Raw genomic sequence first — 24,735 nt, 5'->3', positions numbered from 1 at the left:
TTTTATTAATGGAGTACTTTACAGGGCAACTTGAGTTTTTCTTGCACAACTTCATAACTTCCCACTGAGCCAGACATCCATCAAAAAATCTTTAAACTGCCACAATAAGTTCTAATGCATCTTCACCCAGTCACTTAACGCTTTCAGATATGTGTTATGAATAATATGATTCATACATGTTCCAATGTCAACAAGGCTTTTCTTGCAAATTCCCAGTACATCTTCCTTAAAAAGACATAACACTTTTTAGTTAACATTAGGACCATCTGATTTTATCATCAAAAGTTTGTGCAGTAACAGGTTAGCATCATTGCATACACACATTATCAAAGCTATCAATGTTTCTGCATCTGCTCACCCAAGAAAACGTGTATTTAGGTGTCTGCAGACAACTTTTTTTTTGTACAGTACTTTCCACATTGCTGTTTTCATCATAACTAATTGTAAAGAATGAAAAGTGGGCTTCTTCTAGCATTTTTTTTTTCTTGGAAATAGGGAACCAATGCTTCAGTTATTAAATAGTGCAATTTCTTCTCACTCATTGATATTCCTTCAAAAAGTTTACTTTTTGGAAGCATTGCTTATAGTGTTGGAACCATATTATTAGAAGCAGCAAATGAGAAATTACTACATGTTATTTTAATGGCCCATACAAGTTCTGCATGGTATGCAGCATCTCTTGGATTATGCAAACTCACAGTTGCTGATCATTCTCCAGTCACACTGTCAGTATTACTTGGAATTTCATCATTTTTCGATGGGCCTGGGAAACTATCACCTGGTACAACCAATGTCTTGGACCATAAGCACAGGTAAATTTTTGTCTGTGCTTGGCAGTATCTCCATGATCAGAAAGTGCTTAGAAACATTTTTTCACTTGTACTATGCAATTACATACTTTACAAAATACAGCAGTGTCTGAACGTATAGTTGCCCATAATCCTACTGTACAATCTGCCTTGTCCTTTTGTTTCAACCAATCAGTTTGAAATTTGCACTTTGGTGGCATCAAATCATTGAGTGGATTCAAACCATTCCATCCATCATCTATATTCTTAATTTGGAACCTGCTATAAACCAACAGTTCATAGGTATCATTCTGTTACAGATTTTTATTGGTCAATCACAATTGGAAGTGAACAAATACACGTTGATCATGTGCTCAGTCACTTCTCTGCACGTGTTAAAACAGAAAAAATAAAATAAAAATTACCAATAAAATAAAGCAATACTTAGAAAATTAACTTTAAATATATATTATTTAGATTTATACAAAATATATTTACAATTCAATAGTTTAATGTATTTCAAAATTTTATTTGTATATAAATTTTCCATTTTATGTAATGTGACTATTATAGTACAGTAATTTGAAATAAAATTAACAACTCATTACGAACAAAATCAATCAAGAAGCAGCAGAAAACGAAACTTTTATGTGCATGATCAGAAACTGTTTATTTTTTAATGCTTCAAGATGTGTAAATATTGATTTAAAAATAAAAGAATAAATCTGAAATAAACAGATTTCAAATATACTAAGTAAAATAACATTTTATTAATGAACTTTTTCCTGCAGATGAATAAGAAGCAACACTGTTACAACGATGTTAATTTAATGAATATGCCGACCTATCAAACGGTGGGATATTTTCTGTTTTTTCTATTCCCTGTATATAATTTTACAAATCCATTTTTTATAATTGTTTAACATGCCACTTCAATTTTTCCAGTTGATTTGAAACAAAACACTCTTAACTTTGAATACTTTTATCTATATCTATCTATATTTTATATATTTTACTTATTAATTAAAAGCAAAATGTTCTGTCACCGCTGAAACTGAAACTGAAACTAACCTTTTACAAAGAAGTGCTATAAATAGAGATTCAACTCTGCCTGCATGAAATATAGGCCCAACCAAATCAATCAAGACCAACAAGTACTTTATCTGCACCTTCCCAAATAATATGTTTCAATTTTAATTTACATTAATTAATTAATTAATTAATTTTGATTTTATTTTTAATTTTAGCTACGGTTTTTGTTTCGATGTAAAGAACACTTTTAAAATTTTAATTTATTTTTAAATTTAATTATTATTTTTAGTTTAATTAACTGGGTACCTAGTTACATATAAAAACAGACAAATACCCAGTGCACAAAAGTATTCTCCCCCAAAGGCGAGCTGAACATGCTGGCATACCAAATGCCATGCTAATGGAATTTCATTGTATATTAATATAAATTTAAAAGCAGTAGCAGTCTTGTCAGCTTGAGAGATTAATCCCTTGGAGTAGGGTGTTTTCACCTGCAAAGGAATTTTAAGGATTTTCTTAGAAAACAGCCAAAAATGAAGGGAATGCAATTCTAAAAATTTTGATTTCAGCTATAATGACAATATGGCATGAGTATATAACTTTACTCAGCATTGGCTTCTGAAATTGTAATGAAAGGAATTTTTTTAAGTTCATAAAGAATTTTTTTTTACATATGTACAGATAATTCCATCTTTTGATTCTGACATTTCCTGATTTATTAATGCCTTTACATTTCCCTTTCCATAATTGTGTAAATTTCTTTATTAAAAACACTTTATTCACTTACAAAAACATGACATAAAATCAATTACATAATTAGCTATATCATATAAATAATTTCATGATTGAATTTAAATTAAATCGTAAATTTTATTTATGATTTAATTTAAATAAAAAAAAGATTTGTGCCACGTCATAAAAAATCGAACTTTCTTAAAGCAAGAAGGTAGAAAATTCAAAATAATTTAAACAGAATAAATCATGCACTCTGCCAGAGGAAGAATTAACCAGATGTGCAAGTCAAAAAAATTGGGAGGGTTGTGTACAGGACACAATCGCAATTGTTTAAGTGTGAATCAGTCTTTGTATTATTAGAAGAAGGATAAGGTGTAAATGAATAGAGACTTTCTGGTTATCACATTCCAAGTCAATATCTATTGATTTGGATGGTGGCACACTCCAAACATTTGTGTTTTATTGCACTCTCTATACAATCTGCATCGTTTGGCATTAGTCATTTTGGGCTTTTCTCATTTGTTTTCAATTTTTCTTTTCAATGATATACATTTCTGTTCATATTTTCTTTACAATTTCTTCGACATTATGAAAATTTTCTTCGACTTACACAGCTATTGGATTATAACTTTACAAATTCTACTTTAGCAATTATTATTGCTAAGTAGTATTGTTGATTCTGTTAATCTGTACAAATTGATACTGATTTTGACATCCTATTTCTTCTCCATCCAAAGTTTCACTGCATTGCCATTTTCAGTTTTCATGAGCAACTGCTACCCAAGCTGCACACCCCTGCTACCCACCATTTTAAATACAGACGTAAACTTCTATCCAACAAAATTTAAATCATGACTATCATTTATAGTTTACAATATATAAGTACAACAAATTTTGCCATTTGTTTGGTTACTCCAGTTATTGTAAACCTCCCTATACTGAATTAATTAATTAATTAAAATGCCTCAATGTCCTTTTTTCTTACTAAAATGTAAATTTTCGACTATAAATTCGTATCTTCTATTATCAGGACTTATTATACTGGCTTTACAGATAATGCTACAAAGTTTAACAGGTATATGGAATAAAATAATAATTGTTTTCTGTTAAACTTTGTAGCATTATCTATAAAGCCAGTATAATAAGTCCTGATAATAGAAGATACAAATTTATAGTCGAAAATTTACATTTTAGTATACTGAACTGAATTTAAAGACATGTTCGGATCAAAAGAGAACATGAATGGCAGATGGATTCCTTGATATTTATGGGTTCCCTGACTTTCCAGGTGTGTACGGACCCAGTATGTGAAAGGATTTTTGTTTCCTATAATTTAACAACACTGAGCAGCAGTTGTGGTTTTGAGTCCTGCTCAGGCCGAATATATTTTCTTCCAGAAACTTCTAGTCCAATAGTTCGTCTGGCTTTAAAAATATTTTTGATTAGTCCCACATCTTACTAATTAAGCACGTGGAAATGACCAAAAAGTGAGAAAAGTGAGGATACTTCAGAAAAGAGAATACAGGTGAGAAAAAATGAGTGACTCTGAGACCTGTAATAATAAATATTTAGTAGGGAATATGAATAAATTAATCCAAAAATATAAGCTATGATTTTTGATGATCAATTATTAAATACTACAAATATATATTCTCTTGAAATTAATTTACAAATATCAATCCTATCATCATAAACTATATAACTATGTAGATGTAAATTTTTAATCAAATTAAAAATAAAAATTGTAATGAAAACATAATGAAATACAAATGTTTTACTTACACTACCTCCCTGTGCAATACGAATGGCACTTCTTAAACCACTTTGAATCTGTCCCATATGTACAACTCCAGTAACCCCAACAATTTCCAACATGCCATCATAATGAGTTGGTTTAGAAAATAAATCTTCTTTTTCTGGACCCCAAGGATTTGCACCTGATCCCCAACTATAAAAAATGAAGAATAGTCTACTACAACACATGTAATGCATCTAAAATGTATATTAGGATATATTTTATAAGATGTATTTTTATCATTAAAATATTTGAAACATGCAATGCCATAATGTTGTAAATGCCAAAACAGAAACTTTTCAGGAGAGATAAAAAAACACTTTTTCGAATAAATGAATTCATTTCAACTTTACAATAAAATGGTAAAATCTTACTAGGTTACAAATTCTCTGGAATATCAAAATGATGTAAATATAAGCTGTAATGTTTTAAGCACCAAAAGTCACATGACTTGCACTCTGGTGGCTTAAATGTTATATCTTCACATAAATTCATCTTCAAAATACAGCCACTTATAGGGCCAATATCTCCACAATATTCTTTTATGGCAGAAAACATGGCATTTAGAATTTAATTCTTCAATAAACCATATTTAGAGAAAAATGGCATTTACAACATTATGGCATTACACACTTCATTTATTCCTTATTTTTCATAAACTGTCTTTTAATATCTTTTAAAATTTATCTTAATATTAATGAAGAGTATATCTTCATTAATATTTCAGTATATGAAAAGATCAATAATAAAAATTTAGGAAAAAGAAAAAACCATGTATTATTTTTGATTTATATAAAAGATTCATTTATATAAATGACTCAAAATTTTTATTCACATAATATACTATAAAGTGGATTTTTGGAACCAATAATCTAAGAATATTTTTTTTTTTTTTTACAATACTGGATAATGCTAAATTCAATAATTATAATTCAATAAGCATTAACAAATTTTCAATAGTCAGTCAATATTAATAATTTATCTATTTATATAATTTGATTTTTTGCTATTTTATATCTTGTACAGTAAGATCAGTTATGCAAAATCAATAATCAATTAGAAATTTTGCAAATTCAATTTAAAATTTATAAATAAAAACTTCAAAAAAGACCTGGTTTTATTTTCTGCTTTGTTCTATCTACAAGTATACTTATTAAATGTCAAATTACTATATTGCTTGAAATAGTCATAATTAAAGTGATAGAAATCAAGAAAAGAGAGCCAACATATAAATAAAATGGAAGAAAATACAAAATACAGGTGACCCATGTACAATACAAAGGCTATGTTCTTATAAAATTTCAAATAGTGCAAAATAATAATATACCAGACTAAGACTGGTACAACAGGAGGGTTGCATTGCAGAAGTCAACAAAAAATACACCAATTTGTTTTTAAACTATGAGAAATGTAATATTTATTAAAATTAATAATAACTAAATGAATATTTTATAATCTGTGGTACATATAGATGAAGCTTGCTCATTTATTTTCTTCTGGAGTGAAACTCAAACTCCTGCTTATTACACAGATGAATTATCAGTTATGTTACTAGGACATCTCCTGATCTGTTTTCAAATCTATTAATTTAAGATGTATAACCAGTAAGTGAGTTTGGTTGGAGGTCCAGGTAGTGTGTCTGGTAATACATCTGCATTAGTAAACAGAAACCTCAGATTTGAATCCTGCTGTGTTGAATGTTGACCTTTTCTTCCAGAATAGTCCAAATTATTAAATTTAATTCTAAAATTTGCATAATCATTAATATCAATACAAGATGGTAGCCTAACTGCCTACCTATAAACCTTGATATCATTACTTATTAGTTAATCAAAATATTGTATTAAATTTAATAATACAGGATAATAGCATAACTACCTACCTTTGATGCAAATTACTTAATATCTATATAATTAATTAGCCAAATTCTAGTCTGATAGTTAATATAGCTCTATCATTTGATTATAGATGAAGCAAACTCTAAAAACATTTAAACTAAATGTGTTTAATTGATACTTGAAGGTCAGACTATTTACAAAAGTGTTGATCGTTTTTAACTTTGTGAATTTTTTTACTTATTGTTTACCTTTGTTTTAAGAAGTATATTCTTCAATAAAACCCATGTTAACTGTTACTTCTGGTGTGTATAAAAAAGGATTAAGATAGACTCGAAAATTTTGATATTTTTGTAAATAGTCTGACCTTCAAGTATGAAGAAATATATCCTGAGTGATTACAGAAATTGTATCCATATGTGTTTAATTGGTTTTTTAAGCAATGTGGTGATTTATATTCTGTAAAAAATATAATATCAGAAAACTGATATATCAAATAAGCTATTTTTAACTGTTATATAGTACATTTCTGGATGGAAAAGATACCATATTGCAATACAATACAATACTGCAATATAAATGATACAAAACATTATAATTGGGCTGCAATTTTCAAATTGCAGAACTATACATTCCCACTGTTGTCCATCTGTCTGTCTTTCATTAATCTTGAGAATGGAGGTAGATATGTGAAAATCAAGAGTAGATATAGAAAACTTGGATGCTGTAGGCCCAATTAACTATTAAGAATAAACCAGACTGTCTTTCAACATTAAAGTTGTTTATTTGCAATGTTTTTAATTAGAAACAAGTACTTTTGACATTTCAAAATGTCATCTTCAGCAATTATGTACCTTGAAGCCTGTTACCGGTGTGCAATTAAATTCAAAAAACAAAAAATTAAAATTTCACAAACGTTTTCAAACCTTCAATGGTTCTTCTTCAGGCGGTGATGAATTTCCATTAGAATGTGATTAAATAAAGTGAAGTTGTCATCTTCAGGTTGAGTATATTCCATTTCAATTACAATTTTTAAAAAAGTATGTTAACAGATTCCAAACATTCCATTCAAATCATAGTATGTAGTTTTTACACAAAATTGAACAGATGAAACATGTTTTAATTTTAAACTTATTAATGTATTAATCTTAAAATGAAATGAGTAAACATGCAATAATTTTAAAATAAAAATAATAAAAACAAAAAATGTAACATTCTTAAAATATGAATATGTTATTTTAATTTGTAAATGTATTTTTTAACATATCTATTCTTTACAAAATGTTAAAATAATTGCATATTTTTTATTTATTTTTTTAAGTGTAACCCATACTTCTGTGATTTCAAGTGCAGGTTTGTTACACAGGGCTCTATCATCATTATACATAATGACTCCTGGAGAAAGATGGTTCTGCAATTTAAACATTGATTAAAGAGGTAATCTTCAGCCCATAAAGGTATAAAATCATTCTGTAATACCTTTCTGGTAAGATTAGTAGTAACTAAATATGTGACTTCCAGTCAGACTGGAAGTCACATGATTTCAATTCAAAATTTTCTCAAGAATGGAGTTAGATAGATAACTGGCATGACTTAATCATTATCAGGAAAAGTACAATGTACAGGGACAAGACACCACTAAAATTCAGATCAGATATTGAAAGCTTAGGAGTCAAGACCCTGATTAACTAAATACAAACTTCCCAAGATAACTACTTCCAACAATTTAACACCTCGTTGAATAATAACGATCCACGAAAAAACCTTTTTTACGAGGATTATTTTCACTATTAAGTGGAACTTAATAGTGAAAATAACCCTCGTAAAAAAGGTTTTTTCGTGGATCGTTACAAACTTCCCATTTGGACCAAAAGTCATGTGATATTGTTTTTAAATTAAAAGATGATTAAAAGTTGCAACCTGGCATTGTCACAATGTCACAATAAATAATAACTTGGAAACAGTATTAAGACAGGTTATCCATACTAGCATTGTGCTTACTACAAAAAGTATAAATAGATGGTCATATGACACATCTTGTTACTTTATAATTTCAGTTTTCCTAGGCCTTGCTTGCTTGTGATAGCTTGATTTCTGAGAATTAGATCATCTCAAGGTAATAATTATTGAAAATGGCATGATTTATAAATAGACACTTCTCTTGTAGTTATTGGACTTCAAAAAGATTTGAAAAATCCTGTATGTTATGATTAAGGAAAATTCCAAATACAAGAATTTTCTTATATATAAAATAGTTTACAATTTTATTATTTAAACTACTGTATTTTCTTGATTTTGCCTTCTATAAATGGTCACAAATAAAATTTCCAATTAATAGCTATGATTTTATAATTTATATCTCATAAAAGACAAATATGTATGTTAAACTTTTAAAATATAATTTAAAAACAACATTATGACCCCATTTTTAAAAAAGCACTATGTTTATTTTAATGTAGTAAATATGAGATGAAAGGAGACAACAAAATGAAATGATATTTGATTATTTATGGTCATTTCAAAAATAAATGCTATAACAACATAACAAAAATTATTTGTAGAATATAAATTTAAAAGTTATTTGGAGCAATTATTAAAAAAGTTCACATGTTTTAAATATTTGTATATCAAAATTATTTTTCTCCAAACCTTCTTTGCAGAACCTTCTAAACAGTTCTCCAGCAGCTTATTACTTTGATACAAAGAAGGTTTGGAGCTATACTTCTACTCCAGTATTAATAAGTAAGAAGAAAAAAAAAACAATTTTCTACTCATAATGTAAAAAATAAATTTTATATTTTAACACTAACTCATTAACTTGTTATAATTATTTGCATAATGTTTAGTAAAATTAATCTATTAAAGTGTAGCTAAATATGGCAAAAATCTTTAATTAAATATATATTTAATTAAAGATTTTTGCCAGAATCTGTATAGGTTATTGATATCTTCAATTCTATTACATATTCAAAACTATTATTTTTTACAGAAAATAATATTCAATTTATCAGTTTTCTTATTCTGGAACATTTTTCCTGTTTTATTTCTTAAAATTTTTTAAAAGAATTCAAATTAGATCTGTGAAATAGTTCAGTACATCTGTATTTATCAAATAGAACACCTACAGTAATTCTTTTATGTTTAAAATGTTTATTTCTGACTTTTTATTATTAAATATATTCTACTTTATAATATAATTAAATTTTAAATTAATTAACAGAACTACTAAACTCCCAAAATGTTGTTATTATTTTTTTATTTTTTGAAAAGAATTTAGTCATTTGAAATAATCCATCACAAGGTTTTATGTAAACAAAAAATAAATAATTTAGTCCTTTTCATATCAATAAATATATCCTACAGCTGTTTCACTTGGCTGTTAGACGGTTGTAAATTGTCTAAAATAACAAAAATAACTCTATGATATAGTTTTTTCATTTAGTTTACTTGCATTAAAATAAACAGAATTAAACTTTTCATTTAATTATTAAATCATAATCATCATCATATATTGAAAGTTTTTAATGTAGATATCTATAAAACAACAAACCTTAAAATATTAAGAATAATGATTCCTTCTACAGGAGGCAAATCAATAACTTTCCCATCAACTTCAAGTCTAATTTCTCTCTGTAAATCTTTCCATGTTTTCTTACTTACCATCTTTCTTAAACCCATTTTAACATAAACACTTTTATTATGAAGTCTGAAAACAGATTATAAGTAAAGAAATATTATTAAAATAATTTTTTTCTAATAAAAATAATTATATACACATACTGCATATTCAGTTTGTTTTCAATTTATTTCAATTCTATTTCATTAAAAAAATTTACATTACCTGCTATTAAATTTATTTGGATTTTCTTCTCTAGCATTATGAAAATCTAGACATAAATCAGCATCAATACCAATTCCAAAATAGTTATTCATCACAAAGATGGCAGTATCTTCAGATGTTGAACCAGAACTGTTACTAACACAGGCTTGCTTGTCTTCTGTCTTTTCATCAGAACGAAAAACAACTGTCCACCTGAAACATAAATCCATATTGAAGCAAAATTCAATATAAAATTATTAAAATATATTAAATTGTAAAGTAGTTATTATAAATTGTAGAATTTTAATTATTATATATTAAATACATTAACTTACACATTTTTTAAACAAATTTCTCAGCAACTTAATGTTTAAGCCACAATACAACATCTTACATTAAACTATTTGTACAATTCACAAAATTAATATATTCTAGTAAATTTAATGCCATTCACTACTTGTCTGATGAAATAATAGCTACATCAAGTGATATGTAATATATTACAACAAATTAACCCAAACAATATAATTTTACACTTATTAGTTTTAGATAATAGGATCTTTTTACACTTTTAACTGTGGCTCTTACTTCTCAGAAAAAAAATTATTAATAATTGATTTTATCATTAAGTGATTTATAGAAAAAAAAAACTAGGAGTTACAATTCATCATTGCCATCATTCAGTCAGTTATAAAGGCTCTTTCAAAATTTATAGGGTATATGTATAAAAAACAGACAGACAGTAATTTATTTTACAAAATATATAGTTTTCCTATAACAAAAATTAATATTTCATACATGACCACGGAAATAACCATTTCTTGAGAGAAGTCAGAAAACATAATATTCCATTTGAAACACATTTCAACCACTTCATCTTCTATTAGAGACATTGATTACTTAATAATCTTGTTAATACAGATAAATTACAACTTCTTATTCCAACTATAATGTTCTAACTTGTAAGTCTAGATTGAACAAGTTATCTAACTTCTAATTTCTCTAAACTTATGGGTGGTTTCAGATAATTCCACTTTAAAATTAGCATGTACCCAATAGCAATTCCCTAGTCTATGGTGTCTCAACACTTTTAATATGAATCACAAGATAAAATGAAATGACAAAATCTTTGGATTAATGGGTGTTTATGTTTGTATATAAATAATTTTTAGATTAATGCCAAACAATTGCTACATTATATCAGGCTGTAATAATGCTATTATTTAATGATTAAATATCAAGTAATTTGGCCTAGAGGTAGAAATCAGGTGCCATCTCTTGATAAATTTAATAATTATAATTTAATTAATACATAATAATTAATTTAGAAGGTTCTGGAAAAAAGAATCACCTGGAGCAGGACATGAACTTCCAACTTCCACTTGCCATATGAATATGTTACCAGTTATGCTATCTGGACTTTTATCCAATCTTCGAAATTTGTTTGGCATTAACCTAAAAATCAGGTTAATAGATGTTTAGATATGTATATATACATCATGTTGGGGTAAAGCAATAGCTGGCTGAGTGTCATGAAAAGAGTTAAAGGCTATGAGCACAGAAGTTGCCCTAGTTGGTGCTGCGAGTAACCAGTATGGTTATATCTAAATCAACAGTTCTGAAGGTGAAGATCAGATGAATGTTTGACAATGCATCCACATGACAAGTGGGAGTTGTGGATTTGAGTCCCATTCCAGGCCAATTCTTTTTGTTAGGGCACCCTTGGTAAGGAAAAAGGGGAGTGCACTTGTGTTTTTTCTTTGTGTGCCTGGATTTTTTATGGTGGAAGGTGTCTGTAAACTTGTATTGTGCTATTATCTGACTGTATATTTTCAAGGTATACAAACCTTGTTTTGTTTATGCAGTGTCTAGTTTCATTCAAGACCCCGTAATGTGGTGCTACAACATCTGGTACAACTGACAAGATACCTAATGATATAAGTTATGGAAATTTAGATATGGTGTCTATGAAAGTACAGTGAAGAGGTGTTCTTAGGTTCATGAAAACATTTGATAATGTTATGGCTGAGCTTGAGAAAGCTGCAATTGATAAAACTGTCTTAGATCTTTTGTGGAGTTGGCTTGTTTACAATCATGAAAGAATGCAAACGTTAGGTCCACTGATAAAGAGAGAGATTGCCCAGAATGATTATGCATCCGAGGATGATTTTTCGTCAGAAGCTGATTCTGTTGCTGACTAACAAAGAACATATACAGTGGGTGATCGGTTAATGAACAAATCGGATAACAAATACAGTGGAACCCCTGTTAACGAACGTCCTGGTTAACGACCAAATCAGTTAACAAACTTTTATTTTGCAAAAATTTTGCCTCGGATAACGAACATAACTGTATTTTGTGTCAAATTTTAGTTAGTGTTAGGTATGTGCGAGTTAAGCATTTCTTTTCCGAGTGTGTGTGCTATACTTCTTTTTTCAGTTTTGTGATTTATATATTTAATCAATATGGCATCAAAGAAAGAAAAAAGTCATAGTGGCAATAGAAAATGACAACGCAATATGAACGACAATGTGCTATCGCATTTGAGAAAAATTTTGATTAAAAGAGTAAGACAATCAACTTCAGAACAATTTCTTGTTCCTTATGGAAAGAGTTTGTTTCTTTGTTAAGTTATGGCAATGCAACACTTGGGCGATCTGCCTTCTGGGGGGTGTTTTTAAGGGAAACTGGCCCCTATTTAGGCGTTACAAACGTGGAGAAATTCCAGAAAACTACACATGGCCAGCCCGTCTGAGTGAGATGCGAACCCATGAACGAACTCCCCGTGTTCAAGGTACAAAGACCACTTAGCCACTGGTGGGTTTTTTACCGAAAGAGACTTCAACTCGAAGAATCTTCTGATCAAGTGCTACCCATTATTTTTTTTGGAGGGGATTCCCCTTCTAAGCATTAAGGTATATCTCTCTCTGTATATCTCCACTTTTCTGCCACCAACTATAACAAACGAAGGTATGTACAGTGCTATTTTATTAAACAAAGTTTACATGTTTGTTGCTGTAATGATAGATACTACGTTTTCGTACATTTTCATCAAAGAAAATTACTGTATATTACAACTAAAATAACAAAAATTTCGGAGACTAGAACGGATTAATTCCATTTGCATTAATTTCTATGGGAAAAATTGCTTCGGTTAACGAACAATTCAGTTAACGAACGGAGTCGCAGAACGGATTAAGTTCGTTAACCAGGGTTCCACTATACTTTCGCGAAAGATTTTTATGTTTGGACAATGAACAATGTTTGGATAACAAACATCTCACAGAATAAACACAAGAAGAACCAACATAAAATAATGAATACCGATTGGTCTTTCCTTGTCTTCAGGCAACAATTCGAAACTTTTTGGAGTGCAGGAGACATCGACATAAATGCTCAACCTGGTATATACTGATTGGATAGTATTCCTCCAAACTTGAAACTCACCTTTGATTCCAGCCTTTTATTTTTCTGACAGAAAGAATTTTTTTATAGTATTCGTGAGACTGTTGGACAAGCCTCGTTAAGTTTTGTGTCAGTTTTTATTTTTGAAAGGTAATAGTATAATAGCAAAGGTAAAGAGTGTGCAGAAGGTGTATGATGTTGCTGGGCAGTATGGCTTGAACAGGTCTACAGTAGGCCACAGTTCAATCTTATCTAAGAATGATACTATATAATCAAGAAGACTCAAGCAGCTGAAGGAGTAACAAAAATCACATCTGAAAAATAAAGAACATTGAAGATCTCATAATGGAACTTGAAACGGATCTGACAATAGAAGAACACCAAGAAACGTGGCAACGTGTTTTTCTTTGAAAAAGAGGATTAATGCCAATATCTGCTATTAATGATCTTTTGAAGAAGTGGGAGGATGTCAGAACAATGGTATTAGAATGGCATCCAAACCAGGTTGAGGCTTAGATATCTCTACAATTACAATGTTATTAATTACTTCTGAATAATCCTGAAGAAGAGAGAAAAGCAATTGACATTAGACAGATTCTTTAACCCCCACAAATGGAAAAACTATGACTAATAAAAATGCAAGACTGTGTATATATGTATTTTTATTACTACATATCAATAAACGTAGTAAGAAAGTATATATTTTTTTATTTTTTGGAGTTTCCAGAATGAATTAATCAAATTCTCATAAAAACGTATGGTAAATCGATAATCGGTTAATGAACAATTTGGATAGTGAACAAAGTCTTGGAACAGATTATGTTCATTAACTGATCACCCACTGTATATGCTGATGGAGGCCAGAGTAAAGATGTTAACCGAGGACATAGACAGTGGAAGAGGGTCTGTGGAAGAGTCATCAGCAGGTCAGAAGTCATAGTATCACTTGCCAAAGATAGAATTAGTGAAGTTTGATGGTAGGCCTAGAGGGTGGCTGAAGTTCTGAAGTCAGTTTAAAGGGATTCATGAGAATGAAGGGATCTCATTGGAGGATAAATTACAGTATTTGCTCTAGGTGACTAAGGAGAAATTCAAGGCATGGGAGGTTGCAGACACAGTTTCCAGGAAATGGTATAGAACTATCCCAAGTTGATAGCATATATAAAGAGCGATTTGGGAGTGATATTACTTTGATACATGTTTTTGTGAGAGAGATTTTGAAACTTGTCATGGACAATAAGAGCGAAATCACTGTGGCTGATTTGTATGATAGATTGGAGACTCATCTAAGAGCATTAGAGTCACTGGGAGTAATTTCACAGAAGTATGCCAACATGTTGTTTCCCATGGTGGAATCGTCACTACCATTAGTGACTCTGCAAAAATGGGAACTAGTTTGAATTATGAGTAATGATGAGCCAGATGTAGGCACATTGAGCCATTTGACATCATTCCTTAAGAGGGAAGTCAAATTGGAGGTCAGAATGGCCTCCAATTTGACCTCCCTCTTAACGAATGGCATCAGATGGCCAAATCTGGATTTACTGAGAAGCAATTGACCAGGGTCAAGAATCCTAAACCATCACTTGAAACCATACCCACAGTCACTGATTTGTTTTACAACCTTTACAGTCAAAACCAACAAGGGTGTATTTTCTGCAATCAAGATCACATGACCCAAGATTGCCCCGATGTTGACAAAATTAGGTTGAAAGATAGGAAGAAGCTAGTGTGTCAGGAAGGGGGATGCTGGATGCATTTGGAAAGGAATCATTTCTCTAGTATATGTAAATTGAAGAAGACTCATAAGTGTAAGATATGTAAACAGCCTCATCAACATGTCCTGTGTCTGGGAAAGGAAGAGGGACAATGATAGGAGTGGGAGAAGGGAGGCTATCTTGACTAGTCAGTGCATGAGAGAGGTTTTTCTTCAAACTTTGCTGGTTCATGTTTGTGGACAAACTCAATGGAAATTTATGGACATTGATCAACAAAAAATTGCAGCATTCTTATTTGTCTCAACAGGCAGTGGAGCTCTTAAAGCTTAGGCCCTGTGGGGAGGTGAGATTGTGCATTGTCTGTTCGGAGAAAAAAGACAGCCCAAAGGAAACACTGCATTTATGATATTGAGGTGGAAGGCTATGACTAGGAATTCCAGATTAGAATGACTATGTTGAATCAGTAATGGATCTTTGGTCTGTTTCCTCAAGTCAGGGATGGGCCATGGTTGAATCAGCTGATTCATGCTGGGATCAACCTCTGATTGTGAGGAGAAATCCAGAGAGATATTCATTTACTTATTGGAGCCAACATCACTGGGAGGCTCTTCACAGAAAAGATGTTTCTGATAGGCTCTGGGCCAATGGCCTTGAAACTAAGTTGGGTTGGGTGCATATGCACTCTCACGACTGTTGATATACAAGATCTTTGGAGGTTAGATGTTCTTAGATATAAGGTCTTTTTGAAAAATAAAGTAATTTTCTAAGGTTGATCTTGTGTCGAGTGATGGTGTAATAAGTTTAGTAATAAAGAAAGGCCAGCATAGTGCTCACAAGTTTATAGGTTAGACGTTCTTATCTTGGCATTATGGATCCAGTAGAAACTAAGAATAGCCAAAGCTATTCACAGCTGTGCGATAAAAAAGGTTTTCTGTAAAAAATTATCAGCCAGTAGAAACAGCACTTCTAATGGAGAGAGTTCATGATTGTCTGGTCATCAAGGTCACAGCAGTAGACCTGACTGGACTACTGTACCTCAAAGGAAACCAAAAGAATTGGTTTGTGATCTTTACTTGTGCTGTGTACCAGGCAGTATACCTTGAATTAGTGATTCCTTGTCTGCAAATGCTTTCATTCAGAGCCTAAAAAGGTTCATTGCAAGATGTGGATGGCCTTCCATTATGTACTCAAATAATGGAACAAATTTCAAAGGACTGGATAGGGTTATGAACAGACTCAACTGGGATGAAATACACAAGTGGACAGCAAAAGAAGAAATTGACTGGAGATTCAAACCCCAGTGCACATTGGTCAGATGGTTGGTGGGAGTGCCTTGTTCAGATTATTAAATGTTCCTTGTATCAAGTTCTGGGCAGGGCAAGTGTGGACTATGAAGAATTGATGACTATTCTCTGTAACTGTGAAAGCATGATTAATTCACAACCAGTGCATTTTTTGACATGGATCTAGTTTTATCTTGTACTCCATGACTTTGATCCACTCAGGATTTGTGGATCAAAGAATCGAAGGATATTAGGGTGTCCTTGGCAAGAAAAAGGAGAGCACATAGGTGTCTTTTATTTGTGACCAGTTTTTTATGGTGGAAGGTCTCTGCAAACTTGTACTGTGCTGTTATCTGACTGTATATTCCCAAGATAAATAAACCTTATGTTTTGTTTATGCTGTGTCTAGTTTCGTTCAAGACCCCAGTAACATGGTGTTACAGCCCCTTTCTTTAAGAACCTCCTAATTAATTATTAAATTTATCAAGGCCAAATTACTTGACAATTAATTATTAAATAGTAGCATTATTACAGCCCAATGTAATCTAGTAATCATTTGGCAAAATCTTTGTTTTTTTCATCAAGCTTTGAATTTTATAACATACTGAAATAAATATTCTATTTGAACATTCTTTTCTGATCATTCTCCTTGTGAGACTAATCGGGGGTAGGATGTTTATGAGTTCTTGACTCTCCTACCACTTACTCGACTCGAGACCTTGAGGTCTGGTCTTGCTTGTCTAAAGCAGTGTTTTTCAACCTTTTTGAATACGCGACCCCTTTACAAGTTAAAAAATTCTGGCGACTCCCCCTAGGGCCATATTAAAACTATATCAGTGATTTAAAAAATTATGTATTTAATTTTCTTTCTGTTGAGAGAAATTACTGTTGACTAAAATGAGAATTTAAGGAGAATCGACAATAACTGAAGACACGTATATTATGAATATTATGTTACTTCCTTCTTATAATAACAATGGGTTCGGAGAGCTGTTGACCTTTTTTTTTTAGGATAAGGGTTTTTCACTTCTACTTTTCTACTTATTATTTCTCTTTACAAGTCAGCTCAACACTTTTTCGGCAATCATTTTCTGGGGTGGGCCGTACCCACCCAGGCCCCTCCCAGGCGACACCCATCATTCGGACCTAAATGACAATCAAAAAACCACTATACTATATAATAAACAGGTACACCCTTCTCGCTGAAATTGTAGTTTTTTTTAATGTACAGTAGTGTAGGACCTACAAACACTTGTCTTTTTCTTTTACCCGTGACCCCTGGGGGTCGCGACCCACAGGTTGAAAAACACTGGTCTAAAGAATGGGTTGTTTTGAGTGGAAGAGTTTTAAAGTTAAGGATTGCTAGATCCTTATTTCACGTCAGGATCTGACACCAATCTATCATTTCCTTAGCGGATAGATACGTGTTTAATTTGAGGACAAAATTATCTCGAGCGATCTCATCGAGGACTTCAGGTTCAGTATGGAGATGATAATGTCGGAAGAAACGCACACCAATCCAAGTTCATTAACATTATACCCATTTATTGTTGAACATTTGTACATAGATAATTAATTAAGGAATTGAGGTTTCCTCTTGGGATTTTCAATCCGTAATTCATAAGTTTTGGGGTTGATAGCGGACAAAATGTATATTAGTCGCGACCCTAATCGCAAGTTGGAAATATTCGAGAGAGAGCTTACATATCCTCGCGAGTGGAATAGATACCTCTAGTTATAATGTTGATGTCGGGTTGATCCGAGTTCTCGTTCTTCCCAAGTTCGTAATTCAGTCCAAAGTTCAAAGTCAAAGTTTAAAGTCGTAATCAAAGTCTATTGAAGATGGTGGCAACGAGAGGCAGGTAATCCACATGTACACTCACAGTAGAGAAAAATAACTTTCCTCCCTGTGTCGTCATCGTACTTGCCTTTTATATGGGGGCTCTGTTCTCGAGATTTTCCCATATACGTCACAGGTGATGATCTTCTTTGACAATAGTAGGCAAAGTGACAAATTTATGACACAACGGTTAACTCATCTTCTGCAAGGAAGTATCCCCATGAGAACAGAGTTTTATGAGCGATTTTTATGGAAAAATTTGCCAGTTGTTTTTCTCTTTTTGAGTTAATCCTAACTTTTATAAAATCGTTTTGGTTTTGAAACAAAAACAGTAGATAAAAATAAATAAAAATATTCTAATCTTAAATCAGGGCCCTCACACTCCTGATTAAACTTATTCTCATGCTCACATTTCAAAATTCATCAGTTTGCTCTACAGTATTCAACATTTTAAAAAATCAAACATCAATCAATTCTGAAGATTTGAATATTACAGAATCATGACATTAAGATTCACAGTTGTTGATTTATTTAGCTAGAATAGAATGAATGATCAACTATAAGAGATAAATATTCAACTATTGCTTTAAAAGATGCAAAGATATATCAGTAGGAACCAAGGCTGCAGAGTCGGTAAAAAAAACACTCAACTCCAACTCCTGATAATTTTAGTAGGCCAACTCCGACTCTGGCAAAATTAAATACAAGTCATTTTATGGGGGGCAGAGGCGCTCATATGGGGTACCCTATGAACTCTGAAAGGAGCCTGGGGCATTTACCCAAATACTTTTATAGTTAGTATTTTTAATATTTAACTTACATTAGTATTTATTTGTAAAAAAAAATTGTTAACAAATATTTAATAAGAGGAGAAAGGGGGAGCAATAAAATTCTACATCTACATATATTTGACAGCATTTGCACTTCAATTTCACCCTTCCAGAAGAGTTAGTCCAACTAAAAAGTGTGCGATCTAGCTACTTCAGCCCCTTGTTCAGAATAGAAAAATATGTACTCTGATCAATTAGTCTGGCTCTTTCAGAAAAACAGAATACTTATTTAGAGCAGGGATAATAAAGGAATGATTCAAAAATATTCAAATTCAATTGGGTTAAAATAATTTAACTACTAAACACAAATACTATATATAATAACTAGCTGCAAGGACCCGCTTCGCTGGATTTTTATTTGTATGTAATATAGTTTTTTGTATATATAAAAGACTGTTTTTCTAAGTAATCTAGAATCTAGCTGCAAGGACCCGCTTCGCTGGGTTTTTAAAAAGTAACGATAGTGAAGATTAAGATAATTACATTATAGCCAATCTTACCCGTTTTCACAGAATGCAAGAATTAGGTCCCCCGTTTCCAGACTAATTAGAGACCTGGTCCCAATTCTATTTCTGAACGTCTCCTGTTCACGTCAAGTCAAACGAACTATTTTCAATGTTTCTGGAACGTTTACAATCGTTCTATAATCGAACCAATATTCAAATTTTATGTTCGAATTAAATTCGAACAAATTCAAACAAAACATTCAAAATAGAAAGCCACTTTCAACCATTTTCAGCCCCATATCTCCTGCATCCTTATAGCTATCGAGACGCAACCCCCCTGGTGCACGAATGGAGACTTGGGGCTACTACCACATACAAACACCATTCACATGCGATGGGTAGTTTAGGCGGAAAAGTGAAATATAGGGACATACATGTCCATTTTTATATATATATATATATATATAGATATAGATATAGATAATAAGAATACTACATATTTAATAAATTAAATTGATGCATTTTTTATTTAAAATAAATGAATTATAACAAAATACGAAAACATTTTTTAAAAAATTAATAAATATATAATAAATTTCTTTCATTTAAATAAAAAACTCCTCCCAACTTCGAGTCCATAGTCCTGGTAGGAACCATAATTAGCAAGAGGAAATACAATTAAACCTGTCTATCTCAAACATATTTGTTTCAAAAAATCTCTTTATCTAGAAATTAATTTTTTCCCCTATATTTTCACCATAAATTCAATATACAGTATATTTTCCATGTTTATCTCAAATAATTTTCTCCTAAAAGCTCTATCTCTCAAATTATGGACTGAAGTGTCAATTACAAAGTAGACGACTAAATTTTAATAGCATAAATTGCAAATTGCAGTTGAGAAACATCTCTTGCAATACAGTACATAGTTGCAGTTAATGCTGCTTTTCTCTAATTGGCTACGAGTTTGGCTTATGTCTTATTGGTTGAAGAAAGTCAGGCATCAGAAACTATTGACAAACTATTTGTTAAGGTATGTCAAAAATATTTTATTTATACTTATTAATAAAGGAATGTACTCTACTTGCTATTGTATTAATAAAATACCATACCTCCAATCAAACCTGTTTACCATGTAGGTGTGAGGACCCAAACAGTGTCTGGAAAGGAGGCATTCAACGGTTTTTTAAATGAATCACGTTTCATAATGTGAAAGAATGAAATTAAAGATCTGAAATAAACGATGAAAGTTTTTTTTTGTTAAAAGATTTAAAATGATAGCTAGATTAAAGTAAAAAAAAATATGGCCAGAGAGGAGTCATGTTCGGTCGCAAAGTTGACCTCTTCCGTGTCCTTCACAGGGTTTCAAATTGTCACCACACGACGATGAGAGACCAATGGAGGGGTGACTACAGTTGGAAAATCTATAAAACTGCGTTTTCAAGGACATTAAGAGTTCTTGGTTTGTAGTGCTCCCGTCAGTCAACAACACAGGCTTTTTTGACGCATTAGGATTTGGTTTTGCCACCCTGTCACGTCAAGAATCACCCAGGTGCAACTGATCATTGGAGGACATCTCTTCAAGTTCTGGTGCCCCGGGCTGTTGCTCTCTGCACCACCTGTTCCAGAAGAAACCCAATGATCGCCGGAACATTTGGACTTTCCCCTTTTTTTTTTTTTGAACTGTTGTGGTTGCCCACCGTTGAATAGGCGTTTCACTTGACATATTGAATAGCTGTAAGGAAATTTATGTATCTATTAAACGGTTTTAAAGGGTAAACTTATCTCAGTGAGTCCTTCCATGCCCACATGACTGTAAGACTGCTCGACTGTCGTGACACCTTACACCTTATCAGCCAACCTCACATAGGAACCTCTTATCTCAAAACCTGTCTATATAAAAATTTTTCTTGTTCCCATGTGATTGGAGATAGACATGCTCAACTATACTTAAAAGTTATTCCTTTAACATTCTATAATCTTCAAATTTAAAAGTAATGCAGAAAAAAATTAAATCCATTTTTACATCCCATCCCAGTACTTTTGAGCTTATAAGGTTCATCAGAAGAAGAAAAAAAAAAAATTACAAAACTGTCCTTTCAAATATCAAAAAATTTGAAATGAAAACAGTTTGTTTTTAATTTTAAAATTATTTTAAAATTATAAACTAATTACAGTAGTTTAATTCAATTACTTTATTAGTTTTTCTAAAGAAATTAAAAATATTAAATTTCTCTCCTGTCATTACCTATGTGTGTAGCAATGATTTGTGTTATATAACTTTTGTATTATTTTTCTAACAAATAAATGGCTATGATGTGGTGTCTCTATCAAGCCCCCCACTTTTTGGTTCGGTATGACTTTGAAACGGACCAAAGAAGTCAAGTATGATTTTAAACTTACTTGTAAGATATCCTACTCACTATCTGTGAACACATAACTTGCAACAGTGATATATTTAACATGTTATGGGCCAAGACACAGGTATTTACTGAGTGAATAGTGAGACAAAGTTTTATTTTACATAACGGGTTTATTTAGTGTACATGTACAAGAACAAAGACAAGATGGCCGACAGTATGAAAACAGTTATCATGAAGTTGAACAGGAATAATTATCCATCTTGGAGGTTTAAATGCTTTAGCTGCTACTTATTGACAGTGACTTATGGGATGTTGTATGCAATCCACCACCTGAGCCACAGACGAATGAATGGAAACTAAAAGATGGAAAAGCAAGAAGTAAAATCGGTCTCATGGTAGAAGATTTGCAATTACAGCTCATCAAAAAGGCTAAAACTTCAAAAGAAATGTGGGAATTGTTAGAAAAACACCATCAAAGATCAACACTTACACAAAAAGTAAGTCTGTATAAGAAATTATTTCACTTAAAATATAAAGAGGGGCAGAATATGAAAAGACATTTAAATTGTATAGAGGATTTAGTAGATGAGTTAACTGCTTTGAAAGAACAAATGAGTGACTGACTCATGGGAATTCTTATGTGAAAAGTTTGCCCAATAATTATAATACATTAATGACTGCTCTTGAGGCACGAGCAGATACAGACCTCACTCTTGTATTTGTAAAGATTAAGATCATGGAAGAGTATGAGAAGCAATCAAGAGGATCGCTTGGACATACCATGAATATGGATGAAGCCATGGCTTTGAAAACAATGGTCCATAAACAGAAAACTAGATGTTACTATTGTGGGGTGGTCTATTTGAAAAGGGATTGTCCTGAATTGGGCAGAGGAAAGGAAAAAAAAGAACACAAAGTAAAATTAACTGAAGTCCTGGAAAAGTCTGATCTGTTGGACAATAATGAAACACACGAATGCCACTCTGCATGTATGAGCACACAAAATATGCCATTAGGTATGAAACAATGTCTTGCTGTGAAGACTACAAGAGATGTTGATTAAGCAGCAACAGCTGACATGACAAACAACAGGAACTTCTTCAGAAAATTAAACAACAACAGCAATGAAATTGTTCGTGTGGCTGATGGAAGAGAAATGCCTGCAAGTGGAGTTGGACATGGTAAACTAATTTGTGATGAAGGCAAGTTAAAATTAGATAGTGTTTTATATGTACCACAACTAAATGGGAATTTATTGTCGGTCTTAAAAATGATACAAAGAGGTTATGATGTGTATTTTGACAGCAAAAAAATGCAGTGCTACATAAAACGAGATGGCAAGACACATGCAAAGGCTGAGCTTCAGGAATCACTATTTGTATTGAGCCAACACAATGCCTTACAAGTATTATCCATGCCCAAGAAACAGTGTGTACATCTGTGGCATTTCAGGTGTGACCACTGTGATCCATCTGTAATGCATTATATGGCTACTAAAAGTGTCAAGGGTGTGACAATTAATGAGGGTGGGTGCACTGTGGGATGCAAAAGTTACATGAAAAATAAAACGCTGCGGAAACCATTTCTAAAAGAATCGATGAATAGTAGTAGTACAAAGCTTGAGCTATTGCACAGTGACTTGTGTGGACCCATACAAGTGAGAACTCCTGGTGGAAATAGATATTACATAATGATTATAGATGATTACACTGGTTATACCAAAGTTTATCTGTTGAAGTCTAAGGCTAATGTAAAAATAAAGGAATATGTATACTATGTTGAAACACAAATGGGATGCAAGGTGAAAAAGTTCCGACTGATAGAGGGACTGAGTACATGGATGAAGATCTGCATAAATTTTTCAAGGAACATGGTTTTAAAGTTCAGACCACAGCACCAGATTTCCCTCAACAGAATGGCAAGGCAGAACGGAAAAATTGCTCTCTTTATGAGATGGTAAGAACAATGTTGCATGATGCAGAATTAGAAAAATGCTACTGGAGTGAGGCATTAATGATGGCAAATCATATCCAGAACAGATTACCATCAAAAAAGGACCCGATGACACCATATGAGAAATGGCAAGGTAAGAAGCCAAATATTGAGTACTTCTGCCGTTTTGGATGTATTGCTTACACAAGAGTTCCTTTAGGAGTAAGAAAGAAACTGGATGTAAAGGCAACTGAAACAAAATTTGCGGGATATGAAAGTGGCAGCAAGGCATATCGATTGCTGGATATCATAACCAAGAAAATCAAAATAAGTTGTGATGTTGTCTTCATAGAAGGAGATCCACATGAAAACATAGGCTCGACCAACAGTTCATCCTTCCCACATTACCACAATGAAGATGACAGCAAAAGCAAAGTGGAAGTTAACCTAAATGAAAGAGCCATCTTTAACAAGCAATCTGAGGATAATCTGCCACTCTGTCGCTCTATGAGAAACAACAAAGGTCATCCCCTAGACAGATTGATTGAGGCAATGCAAAGTACAGTTGTTTCTGAATCGAAAACCTATGATGAGGCTGTCAAAGGAAAAGATGCAAATGAGTGGATAAAGGCAATGGATGAGGAAATTTGTGCACTCAAGAAAAATGGAACATGGGTGATGGCCAAACCACCACCAGAAACAAATATTGTTGGAAGCAAGTGGATATATAAAATTAAACGTGATCCACATTGTAAACCGACAAGATACAAAGCCCGTCTGGTGGCACAAGGCTTCAGTCAAAAATATGGAGAGGATTATGACCAGGTATTTGCTCCAGTGGCAAAGCCAACAACCCTTAGGATCTTGCTCACTTTAGCAGCAAAACATAAAATGCATGTGAATCACTATGACA

At 32.0% G+C, this 24,735-nt stretch overlaps 1 protein-coding gene across 3 annotated transcripts in view; it reads right to left on the bottom strand.

The window, feature by feature from the left end:
- LOC111626132 (diacylglycerol kinase theta-like) overlaps positions 1-24,735 on the bottom strand; it is a 217,095-nt gene that overhangs the window by 27,282 nt on the left and 165,078 nt on the right. For all 3 annotated transcript variants that reach the window (XM_023369430.1, XM_023369429.1, XM_023369431.1), the window contains exons 17-19: positions 10,027-10,218; positions 9,736-9,891; positions 4,338-4,503 (exon numbers count right to left, since the gene is read on the bottom strand). In XM_023369430.1, coding sequence (XP_023225198.1) covers positions 4,338-4,503; positions 9,736-9,891; positions 10,027-10,218 — 514 coding nt within the window. The remainder of the gene's footprint in view (positions 1-4,337; positions 4,504-9,735; positions 9,892-10,026; positions 10,219-24,735) is intronic.

The sequence above is a fragment of the Centruroides sculpturatus genome, unplaced genomic scaffold (assembly GCF_000671375.1).
Source record: "Centruroides sculpturatus isolate CEXI.00-Female unplaced genomic scaffold, Cexi_2.0 scaffold305, whole genome shotgun sequence".
Taxonomy (NCBI): domain Eukaryota; kingdom Metazoa; phylum Arthropoda; class Arachnida; order Scorpiones; family Buthidae; genus Centruroides; species Centruroides sculpturatus.
Note: the sequence above shows the minus strand (reverse complement) of the source record. Positions and strands in the feature narration are given on the sequence as shown.